General features: G+C 39.1%; 2 protein-coding genes across 5 annotated transcripts in view; one reads left to right on the top strand and one right to left on the bottom strand.

Moving 5' to 3' along the window:
- Positions 1–6,197, top strand: part of dscaml1 (Down syndrome cell adhesion molecule like 1) — a 106,961-nt gene extending 100,764 nt beyond the window's left edge. Inside the window, exons 32-35 of one of the 2 annotated variants that reach the window (XM_075473432.1) lie at positions 131–205; positions 581–775; positions 925–1,233; positions 1,544–6,197. In XM_075473432.1, the coding sequence (XP_075329547.1) occupies positions 131–205; positions 581–775; positions 925–1,233; positions 1,544–2,136 (1,172 nt within the window). In that variant the 3' untranslated portion in view covers positions 2,137–6,197. Of the gene's footprint in view, positions 1–130; positions 284–580; positions 776–924; positions 1,234–1,543 lie in introns of both variants that reach the window. The other variant, XM_075473431.1, reaches the window with a different exon arrangement.
- Positions 6,198–8,513: 2,316 nt separating this feature from the next.
- Positions 8,514–10,990, bottom strand: LOC142388835 (uncharacterized). 3 transcript variants are annotated; one of them, XM_075474399.1, is made up of 3 exons: positions 10,792–10,990; positions 9,382–9,424; positions 8,514–9,122 (listed from the first exon to the last, which is right to left on the bottom strand). In XM_075474399.1, the coding sequence occupies exons 1-3, from the start codon at positions 10,861–10,863 to the stop codon at positions 8,986–8,988; spliced, it is 252 nt and encodes an 83-aa protein (XP_075330514.1). In that variant the 5' UTR covers positions 10,864–10,990; the 3' UTR covers positions 8,514–8,985. The 3 variants fall into 3 exon arrangements, with proteins under 3 accessions (XP_075330514.1, XP_075330513.1, XP_075330517.1); XM_075474398.1 differs by having other exon boundaries at positions 8,514–9,185; positions 10,792–10,986; XM_075474402.1 differs by lacking the exon at positions 10,792–10,990 and adding an exon at positions 9,701–9,788 and having other exon boundaries at positions 8,514–9,185.
- Between the last annotated feature and the right edge of the window lie 1,180 nt (positions 10,991–12,170).

The following is a 12,170-nucleotide window of genomic DNA, read 5'->3' as shown; positions in this document are numbered from 1 at the left end:
TATATATATATATATATATATATGCGCGCATAGACCTGGATCCAGTGATCATTACAGCAAATGTGTTACGAACAGAATTATTGTAAAGATCATTTGTTAGCTTGTTGACCAACAAAAACTTTCTCCCTAGGTGACGACAAAGCTACTATCCCTGTGACGGACACAGAGTTCAACCAAACTGGGAATCCTCAAAGCTTCTGCACTGGTGTGTCTGTACATCACCCTGCCCTCATCCAGAACACCGGTCCATTAATAGACATGTCTGACATTCGACCAGGAACTAGTATGTGTTCTCTTCCGTCCCTGTCCATTTAACCTGAAGCAGTAGTGTAGATTCTAGAGCAAATGCCTTAATTACCATAAACACCGTAAGTGATGTGTGATCTGTGTAAAGTGTCTACAAACTGGTAAGGTCTGATTTCGAGTTGATGTCAAGTTATTAGTGAATAGATAAGAGAAGCGAAATTGTGTGAAAGTGAAGATGAATTTGTTTTTTGTAAACACTTGCTCATTTCCTCGACTGTCTGTAGCCTCTGTGTATATGCAGATCTGTCTTATTTCTTTCTCCATTTACCACCAGACCCGGTGTCGAGGAAGAGTGTTAAGTCAGCCCACAGTATCAGGAACCGCTACTCCAGTCAGTGGACTCTGACCAAGTGTCAAGCTTCTACGCCAGCCCGCACTCTCACTTCAGACTGGCGCACAGTTGGCTCCCAGCATGGCATCACGGTCACAGAGAGTGACAGCTACAGTGCCAGCCTCTCACAGGACACAGGTTGGTACTAGGGTGAAATGGCACTTACAGCCATTAATATGCCACTTTCAAAACTGGAGGAGAATGTGTTTTTGATTCTTAGGTCTCAGGAACGTTTGTAATCCTGGACAAAATGTACTCTCCAACATTCCTGTTCTTTCTTTCCGTAGATAAAGGACGAAACAGCATGGTGTCCACAGAGAGCGCCTCCTCTACCTATGAGGAGTTAGCAAGAGCATATGAGCATGCCAAGCTGGAGGAACACTTACAACATGCCAAATTTGAGATTACAGAGTGCTTCATCTCTGATAGCTCATCTGATCAAATGACCACAGGTACCAATGACAACGCAGACAGCATGACATCAATGAGTACACCATCAGAGCCTGGTATCTGTCGCTTCACTGCCTCACCGCCCAAACCCCAAGACTATGACCGTGGCAAGAATGTAGCCGTGCCCATTCCACACCGCGCCAAGAGTGAGTGGTTTCAGTCAAAACATTTTTTTTGTAAATATGCTCATATTATTTAAAGAATATATCAAAAATATAAAATGTTCCAGAAATATGGTTACTTATGAGAATTATATTATATTGAAATAGTAAATTAGAATGAAAAATGTACATGGGTTATAGTATGAAAAGTATGGAAAAGATCATAGATCCTAAATCTCCTGCAATCAATGGTTCAGATAAATGTGAATGTCTTTAGTATTATTAAAAGTATTTTTTATAGCCTTTGACTAAAGTAGATGTTATCATGAAATTAATCTTTACTTCTCTCTTCAAGGTGACTACTGCAACCTGCCCCTCTACATGAAGTCAGATCCCTTTTTCCGGAAGCGGTCAGAACATCACGACCCATGTCCAGTGGTTCCTCCTCGTGAAGCCTCTATTCGTGGCCTGGCCCAACGGGCATACCACACCCAGGGCCGCCATATAACTATGGACTCTGCAAAGCAGCAGGCCCTAACCATGGGCCACTCTGGTCTATCCAACCTCACTTCCTCTGGGGCTTCCTCTGGAGGAGCAACAGGAGGCGGTGGTGGAGGTAGTGGAAGTGGAGGCTTGTCTGCTAGCTCTAGCAGCTCCACACTTCCACAGAGGACTCTCACCATGCCTGGCTCCTCTGCTTCTGTGGCTCAGTGTGCAGCTGCAGCTGCAGCCGCAGCTGCTACTGCTTCAGGGGCATCATCCTCCTCCGGTGGAGGAGGGGCGGCAGGGGCCACAGGAGGGACCCCTTGTGGTGCCTCCTCTTCTTCCTCCAAGATGGGAGGATCCAGAGACTCTCTGCTGGAGAGCAGCTCCTCGGGCTTAGGCAGACTACAGAAGCAAAGAGATGGAGGGTCAGGGGCCTACTCCAAGTCCTACACACTGGTGTAGCCTGCCATCACCGAGGCCTGTCACTGTAACTCTTAATACAATGCTGGTCGAGCCAGCACTTGCCTGGAGCCTCCATGGTAAATTGGGGTGAGGAACAAACATGTGCACAGCTTACCCGTCAGTGCCTGTGCTGTGCCAGGCTGCAGGGGGCTGGTTGGGTTCCCACTGACACTATTTTCGGAGGGGGTCAGAGTTGAGTCTCCACAGCACAGGGGTTTGCCTTTCTTTCTGCCTGATTGCTTTCTGTTATTCTTGTGTCATTATTCTCTCTTTTTTCAACACCCTGGAAATCTCTTGCCAAAACATAAATAATTTATCTGTTCACTCCATATTTTTCATTTTTTGGCAAGGACACAGAACTTATGCACAAAACGCTTTCCATGTGCACTGTCTTGTTTTCTTAGTCAAGACAGTTGTAGAATGAACCAGGTTGAATCTAGATGTGTGTTAAGATTTTTAGGTTTTAAATCTATTACTTTTCCGATCTCTGATGGGATATGAGCTCATATCACAGCATTGTGCTACGGCAGGATGCTTTTACTGTATGCATAAGCCACCAGTTTTGGCGTTACAGGCTCTGCGTGGTCACCCCATCATGGCAACATACATTGGTGGCGGTAAAAGGACTGTTGTCTCAATATAAGTTTTGAGACAAGGGTTGTTTTCTTATACATGCAATGGATGACAGAGCATATTAGTCCCAAGGGATGCTTTTATGAACTGACTCAAAGCAGAGCAGATAGAAGCAAGTCAAGCATCATCAAGTAAAATATGAATCCAGACTTTTTTTTTCATCAGTTTCAAGTTTATTTTCCGATGATTAAGATATAATCTCATGTTCACTAAGAAAAAGTTAGAATGGATCCAAGTAACAGAAAACATTACAAGCCTGCGCGTGCGTGTGTGTGTGCGTGTATATGTGTAAATATAAGTGTATACATGTGGCAGGCACACACCATCAATGGACCTTTTTAAAGTCAATCTGTATGCTGACTTCTCGGGCAGATGTCTGCGTCAGAACGGAATCCCAATGCCGATTGTTTATTTTGTACCCGTGAAAGGGGAACAGAAGTGATTATAATGATGACGATGGTGCTGAGGAAGCAACACTCTGATCCTACTTTGATCCAGCATTTTGAACTTTGTTTTGTTAACTGTGACTGACAACATGACACAGGAAACGCAAAATACTGAAGAGAAAGAGGAGGGTCCATAAGAGTGCAATTGCGGATGAAATGAAATAGGTTCCTCTTTTTGTCTCTCTAACTTCTTCAGTGCAAAGAAGGAAGAGACCTCTTTATGGTTCATCATTGTACCACAATACCACTAATCCACTTATTTTTACCTGTAATCACTTTCCATCCTTTCCCACCCGTCCCGTCATCCAGTCCCCCATCATATCCTTACAGTGTCACTGTGATCTACTGCTAGCGTATGGGCTAGTCAAAGACAGACACACAGACTGAGAGAAGAGGTCTAATATGCACAGACGGACAGACATGCTTTTTGACTATTAGTGACAACTTGAATGGAGAAACAAGTTCCAAACATTCAAAACACTTTTAGAGATGAGCAAGACAAATATTTGTATGATCTTGAATTTATGAGCAGATGCTGAGACGATAGATATAGTGATTAGGTGTTGATAGAATTTGAAGACGAGCGGCAGAGAGATGCAGAATTAAGTGGTCTTTAAAACTAAAAGAACTTTTGTCCCTCCACCTTTCTGAAATTGATTTTAGCTTTATACATGGTACTGTATCTGTTGCCTTTGTTTTGTTTTCTTTTGTTTTGCATTTCTTCGCCCAAAGCTTAATCCCATAACAAAGATCTTTCCAAAAAAAGAGTCGCTCCAAAAGTTTTGCAACAGTAAAACGTAACATCAGGGCTCTCGCAATAGAAATAAGAAAAAGATATCATATATGTTTGTTCTCAAAAGTATGTACATATATATTTCTATTCAAATATATAGCAAATATATGAATATTGAAAAAAAGCAGAGAAATATAAAAAGCTGTTCTAATCGAAAAATATATATAAAAAAAGATCACGAGACAATCGCTCAGTGACGAATCACAAGGAAGAAAGAAGAAAGTGAAGAGGGAATATCAAACGGGTAGCACAACCATGGACAGAAGATCTTGGGGAAAAGGGAAGTGGTGTGAAAGTTACTGTTGATGATGAAACTGAGGTTTAAGGAAATGGTACATCGACCCCCTTGTGATTTTGTAATGGACAAGCACAGTAAAGTGAAATTACAGTGTGAGATTGTGTTGCTTATTAACTGTGGTCTATGGCTCAGTGCAGAAAGTGTGGGGTTGAAAAAGAATACGGTAAAACAAGAACAGCCTACACAGTAATTGAGCCTCTTGTGTTATGTTGTTTTGTACCTTCCAAAGGTTTGTTCACAAACTCAGTGCCATTACGCAACAAGATCTGATGAACACACAAAAAAAAACAACAAGTATTTCTGTTTCTAATCTGTGTCATTTCAAGTCCTCTCCAAACTCCAGGACTGCAGGCCGGTGAACCTACCACACACTGAAAATTATAACTGCAGATAACTGTATTCATGCTTGATTTTACTTTTAAATTCAACAAGTGAGACATGTATTTTGCTTCCCATTAGTCATGGTTGTGATGCCTTTCATTTTGGCTTTTATGTTTCAAGTTATGCAAATACTTGTTCTCAGAAAAACTTGAGTTTGGGAAAAGGTTAAACCTGTTTTGACATCCAAAAGCAGGGGCTTCCTTATTCCACTTGTATGGATACTTGGCTGGAGTGATGAAATAAACTTCTAACCAACCTGCCTTCCCCAGTTGTTCAGTGAAGTTGATAACACTGATTTTCTGTCAGTTTGCTCAAAGTAAATGCAATTTTTTGTCTTTAAAGAAAACTCCATCCTGTTTATTATCAATGAGGAATATTTCTGGATTAAAAGGACGACTTGCATTTTATAAACTCAAATGTTCTCAATTTTGACTTTTGCAATGTACACAGTATTGCTAAAGTACTTTGGTAAGTGATATACAACATTTGTTTGAATTTAGGTCGACACAACACACCAGCCCTCAGCTGCATAAACTAATAAGATTTTGCAGCTGTTTGCTTTTAAAGTTATCTCAACTTTTTCTCTTCAAAGCTCAATTAGTTGACATCATTTTTGGTGAGTTACTCAGTGTTTTTCAGATTGTAAAAAGGTCACAAAAGTCCTATTAGCATTGAACACTTATTTATTTTCTATTCACATTGATCCCTGCTGATTGTGTTATCTGGCCAGTTTTCCAAGATTTTGTTCATTCATTCTGTGTAACAGATCTTGGGTGGATTTTTCCTTAAAATACAACAACATACTTTCAAACTGACTTCTTTATGTATGAAGCCAACTTCACACGCTCCACTTTCCCAACCCTTTTCACATGTTTCAACCAATCAGGAACTCCTCAGCTCCCTCCTCTGTACCCTTTTGATCACCTTTACAATATTATTTCTACACGATAACAGAAGACTTGTGTACATAGGGAAGTGTTTTGTATAAATGATTACTATTTTCGACATCTTCACTAAAAAACAGGGCACAATGTAAACTTTGAACTAAAATTAATGTGATGAGGAATGAAAAACTATAGAAATATACCAATAATTGCTTTATGCTGATTTATGGACCAGTTTAAACATGTCAGAGTGGACCATAGTTGATTTTTTTTGGGGTTATTTTACTGAGCTTTTGTTTGCATAGTCTCCTTTTCAATTTCTTTCTCAATTTTCCCTTTTTGTTCCACTTTTTAGGGGAGGGGCAGCAGCGTTGCATGTTCTGAAAATTTTGCTGGTTATAAACGAAAATGAGGAAATGTGAATTGAATCATTTAAAGGGGGGGGCTGATGAAAAAATGAAAATTTTTAAAAATCTAGTGATTATTCCTTAAACTTTTATGGGAAAATGTTGCTTCAATTTGCAATTGCTTGTGTTTATCTCTAAATTTTCTTTTCTATGAAAACAAACAAAAACAGTAAAAAGAGTATTCAACACCTTGTGCAATAAAGCTATCTTTTTATAAACTCTGATGATATTGTTTATTCTTTCAGTTTCATGTAGTATCTGAGATAAAAATGTATGAGGACTTTCGGTTTTACTATAGCCAGACCTAAAACTCCTCTGGCTGAAAGAGGATCAGATAAAAAATTGTAAATGTCATGGGGACCCATGTCCCCAAATAGAAATTTAACTTGAAAACTGTGAGCACCATGAACGAACTCTATTCACATTGTTGTGGGGAGGAAGGAATCACAGTGTTTTCATAAAACCTGTTGAAATTACACCAAAATGTCCACATACAATACCATACAAGCCTAAAAATCGATAAAATGTCCATCAACACTTTGACAGCCATGATAAACTCATCTCAAATCATATATACATGTGAATTTGTTGTTATGCTTTGGAGGTTGACAAAGACACCTCCAGAAGCCGACTGAAATGTCAAGAGACAAAGTATGGGAATGTTATAGGACCTAACAAGAATAAGATTGCATTTTCTTTAATATACTATGATATATGTGCCAAATAGGCAGGATAACTAGAAGACAAAAACAAAATTGTACAGTGTTCTAGTATAACTGTAATACAGCTTACTTTTCTGACTGAAAAATGTGTGAAGTAAATTTTATGTGCAATGTAATGCACATTGGAGATATTAGACTGCCATGTGTTGCAAGATAGCAGATAACATTATGAAAGGCAGTAAACTTCCAAAATATTGGTGTGAAATTTGCAAAAAGTGACCAAATATTTTTAACTGAGGTGGCAAAGTGAGACTTCATCTGTAAGACAGAGATGATAATGATGAGGTTATAGCTTGCGTTCATTTTGATAAATTACATAACACGGATGAACATGCTGCTGTTGTAATGTTGTATAAATCCGTTGAGTCATGATAGAGAGCACTAAAGTAAATGTCTGGACAAATTGAACACGTTTCATTAGTTTTAGTGTAAGACTCAACCACAGCGTCAATCTCCTCTGACCTACAGTCTACTCAGAGCAGAGGGAGAGGTGATCGCGTCCATAATCTTTTTGGAAACCTGCATGTTTATGAGAAGAGTGCAAAAATAAACCTGTATGTTGGCAACTTCACCAACAGAGGAAAGCAAAGCTAACGCGACAGAACAAGAGAGCTAATCAGTTGTTGCTTACCATTAATAAGAATGAAGCTAACTTTGCATCTGCCTGTGATTTTTTTCCTTTTTCAAAAATGTCACTTGTAATGAAAACAGTCTTTCTTCTTCTTCGCAACTTTATTTGCGATAGTGACAGTCTATTATTGTGCTTTATCTATTGTGGCAAAAATGTGTTATTATGTAGTTGCTTGTGTGTTGTGTGGTACTGTTAATCAAAACGGTGTTGTGCCAAAGAGGAAATCAGAGTTGTGAAGTGTGATATCTCAGCCCAGAGGCGCTTCAGGGCAGTTTCACTTGGGAACGTACGTGCCAAAGATAACAAAGGTTGGTGACCTTCAAGACGAGTCAAAAGCACATAGTTTGAGGTTCACAAACTTTAGTGTTGCTTTAATGCTCATCTGTAGGTTGTCTTTAAACTTTCAGCTGCCGATGGAGAACCAATATGTTCAAAATTAAATAACTAACTGTTTTATTGAGTGATATACATGAAAACCAGCACTACAATAAAAATAGACATTCTGTGATGGAATTCCCTACATGGGCTCAGGAAGACTTCTGGAAATAACTGTCTGCGAACACATTTCATCATCTCATCCACAAATGCTGGTTAAAGCTCTATCATGCAAATAAGAAGCCATATGTGTACATTATCCAGACATGTGTACATCTCCTCTGGGCCAAAGCTAATGGAGAGAAGCAGAAAATGGAGAGGTACAGAGAAACTGTTCTGTGGTCAGATAAATTGGCAACTATGACAAAGAAGACCCAGGGCTGTTGAGCAGCTAGAATCCTAAACCAGGCAAGAATGGGTCAACATTCCTCTCCCAAATGTCCAGCACCTGGTCTCTTCAGTTCCAAGAAATTTACAGGCAGTTGTTATAGGGAGAGATAATGCTACACAGTGATAAATATGGCAATGTCCCAACTTTTTGTGCTGTGTTTGATGCCATTAAATTCATTCATAAAACATTATCTATGAAATCGTAAAATGTCTGACTTTTAACAATTGACATATTTTCTGATTTCTACTATGTAAGAAAAATATTGGTTGATGAGATCTGCAAATAATTTCAATTTGTATTGATTTACATTTTACACAGCGAGCGTCCCAACTTTTCTGGAATTGGGGTTGTAGTTCACATTTTACTGTTAAAACACTAGAGGGCAATGTGTCCCAATAAGTCAACAGTCTGGGAGATGAGTTCATTCAAATTATTCAAATTTGAATGGGTTTATTTTTGAAAGAACAACATGTTGACAATTATCTTTTTTTTTTTACATATTTATATACTCAAAATATAAAGTCATACAAATTACAGCCAACACACACACACACACCCACACACACTCACACATACACCAAGTCACATCAAAACTATTCATTCAGATATACAGTATATTCACATTTATTATTCACAATGAGTTTTAAAATGTATTACAAGCCATTTTTGACATGAAGACTATTGCTTTACATTACTGTTGAGTTTGTCACTAGTTCTGGAAATTTTACTAAGTTTGAATGTACATTTAAATATTAACTTCCAATGCCTTTATGAATATTATCCCTGAGTTAAATAAGCCCTTGTTGAATCCACACTCGCCCGCCTTCCTCCTGTTGCCTTGTTCCCTCATTCTGCCTGCACCACCATCCAGTCTGTCCATCTGTGCATCTACTTGCCGTTCTTGTGTTTCTTCTGCTGGAACTTCCTGAAGTGGGACTGGATGGTAGCGGCGGCCTTCTCAACCTCAACGGGGCTCAGTGGAGGGATATCAGGCGTGGCACACGTCCCATTGCTGGTAATGGAGTCTGAGCACGACAGGACACAGGGGACAGCCAGAGTAGTAGTGGCAATAGCCATGGAGACAAAGTCTGTAGCAATGATTGAGTTTAAATACAGGGTTTATTCATGAGCTTTTATTCAGTGGGCTATTTTTCTGATTGTGACTGTATTCAGTTGGAATTGAGAAGTTATTCAAATAAAAATATAGAGGCAACTTTTAGGTGCCAGAAATCACAGCAGAAAAATAGCCAGCAATTAAATTAGTTGTGTAACGGGATTACTTACTCTTTCTGTACACGCCTATGCTGTTCCTCCTGAGGCCATCGTACTGCAAATGATCACAAAACGATTAAAAAGTTACATATTAGAGGGTACATACAGGCTTAAAAGTCTATTCTGATGCACCACATTCATCAGATACCAGCCAGGTATGATAATTATCAACATAACATGCATATCTGGAATCTGGCTGGACATACCTCTGACAGTACAAAATCAGACAGATAATCACACACATTCTCTGAATTGTTATATTTTTTTTCTAAGCCGTACAAAATGTGCTGCACTTAAGGAGCAAATGTTCTGTGCACATGTGTGACTTTACCTGCATGTCCTTTCTATCTGGAGTCAGAATAATGACCTCAAACACAAATCCCCTTGATTGGGATTATAGCTCAAGCAGAGCAGCGACAGGGAAGCCTGAGGCTGAGTACTGGACCAGCTTAGCATGCTTACCTGCGAGTTTGGCTGTGTGCCTGAGTGTACTCCCACACACCGGATGCATGACCTTGACAGTGACGTCTACGGTCTTCTTTTAGCAGAGTCATTAATGTGAACTTAAACTGTGGCAAAAGTGAACACATTAAAGAATGTGTCTGCCACTGCATCTGTTTTATTTTTTTGCAGACTGACTTATTGCAGATGAGTTCTGTCACATTTTCACCTCTTGTGCTTTTAGTTCATCAGCAAAAGCCTGGTTTCTGCTTTTTATTTGCTATTTGCCCCATTCTGTTTGCTTGCTTCATGTTTTTAAAGGTTTGGGTCAAAGGAAACTACCTCAAAGAAGTGTAAAAAAAAAGAATTTTACAGACAGATGACGTGCCATTTGTTAAGCATGAGTTATCAGATGTGCGCTCCTCATTCAGGGAGGAGCAAGCGAATAATGCGAATTCATGGACAGTGTTAATCTCTCTACAAGCATTCATTGATTCACTAATATTTATTCATCAAGGCCCTACAGGTTGCTGTTGTACTGATGTAAAACATAGTTATTTTTTATTATCTTATTTGGAAGTTGTTACCGTGGCACCAAAAGTCATCCCTATATGGGAAATCTGATTCCTCTTCTTTCATGTGCAGTCCCCCTCTGAGACACTGTAAAGTAACATGTGACCAGCTTAGATGCTCACATGCTGAGCCATGATTGACTGTTGAACTTTCCACATGCCCTGTCTTACTATTAGATAACAGAGGAATACAATAGTAAATGTGTGAGTATAAAATTCCAGTCAAGCAACTCAGGTGAGCCAAATGGATCAAAGTAAACCTCAAGAAGCGAACATGTGGTTACAGGCAGTAATCAGTCATGTGCTGATGAAAACATATTGGCTGTAAGGAATCAATTGTCTTCCTGTGAAGATATTATTATGTGTTTGACATCATCTTTACTGAGGTACAGATCATGTTCCAACTAACCTCTTCTGCTTTGCTGCTCCTCCGGCTGTGTGACACAGAGTGAATCTGCCAAGGCAAAGGCTGAGACACCATGTAAGGCAAAGGCTCTTCTTGCCGTGCAAATCGAGACCCTATCTGAGGGTGAAAAGGAATTTGGGTTAGAGTTGCCAAGTGTGAAACATAAGCATCCTTGTTTAACAGCTCCAGTGTGAATTTATCATGTCTTTGTGTTGGTACTGGTGAATATTATATATATGTTCACCACGTCATTTATAAATATATGTTTATACAAAAGCATTAGAAAACATTATTAGCAGATTTCACGGTTAGATTTTAGGTCATATTGATTACATTTAGAATGTGTCAATATAAACCACTTTTATAAATGGCATCAACAACCTGCTTCGACATAATCCTATTCACACGTTAATGCTATTTGCATAAAATTGATTCAGAACAGACAGTAATAACTAGGTTAGTATGAGACATAATATAAGGTTGCAGCAAAAGCTGCCCTTAGTGAACAACAATAAAATCTTACTCAACTCCATACAAAAACGAAAAGAAGATATTTGATTAACACTATATCATTCCAAAAAATTGTACAGTTGTTCCTAAAAATGTTTTTTTAATACAGTTCTAATTTTTTGACCATCTATCAATATAATGATCTTACCGATTCTACGACTTTGACCATCACGTACATGGCTGTTAGCATAGTGATCAACATCTTGGCCACTATTCCTTTAGAGTCTCTATTATCTCCTTAATGGTCTCCTTTGTTGTCAATAGCTTTCCTCAGTCCTGCTGAGGGCAAGTTAAGTCCACGCAGGAACGGGTCCGAGCAATCAGGAATGAAATGCAGCAAGGGCCACTCAAGGGAAGGCCAGCTGAACACAGTGTTGATTATGTGCACTTGGACTAGTCTCGCAGGAACATACAAACACTCATGGACTTCCCTCTCACAGTCTCTGACACATCAAGGTAAGACTGCTAAAGAGCTTTGTAGGACAGAAATAGTGAAGCTATAATCTTTTCCTCTGCAGATCACTTATCCCTCAGGTGTGCTTACACCATTCCAGTAGTTACCGCAGACAGCCTTTTATCAAACACGTCCCATTGAAAAGTATCATTATTGATCAATTATTTAACGTAAAAGTTTATTCCCTCTGGTTTGAAAGTTGTAAACAATTTGTACATGTTCAGATGCAACATTAGTCTGAAGTCTGAATGTTTTGTGAACAATCTGGGATAGCCTACTTTTGAAAAACTCCCTTCCTGGTGGCCTATTCATCCTGTTTTTCCTTTAATAATGTTCTTAAATGTTAACAATCCATCAACAAGTCTATCATGAAGAGCTCTTAATATCCAAGCTCCAACAAATGTTGAAGATTTCATAG

Source organism: Odontesthes bonariensis, chromosome 9 (genome assembly GCF_027942865.1).
Source record: "Odontesthes bonariensis isolate fOdoBon6 chromosome 9, fOdoBon6.hap1, whole genome shotgun sequence".
Lineage (NCBI taxonomy): Eukaryota > Metazoa > Chordata > Actinopteri > Atheriniformes > Atherinopsidae > Odontesthes > Odontesthes bonariensis.
The sequence above is the reverse complement of the archived record's forward strand: the minus strand, read 5'-3'. Positions and strand labels throughout refer to the sequence as shown.

Bases quoted from the DNA above. Each gene is read 5' to 3' on its own strand.
- LOC142388835 (XM_075474398.1), bottom strand. From the start codon at position 10,863: ATGGTGTCTCAGCCTTTGCCTTGGCAGATTCACTCTGTGTCACACAGC. The intron at 9,425-10,791 runs GTTAGTTGGAAC...GATCATTTGCAG, and splicing joins GGAGCAGCAAAGCAGAAGAG to TACGATGGCCTCAGGAGGAA. The intron at 9,186-9,381 runs GTAAGTAATCCC...TCATTGCTACAG, and splicing joins CATAGGCGTGTACAGAAAGA to ACTTTGTCTCCATGGCTATT.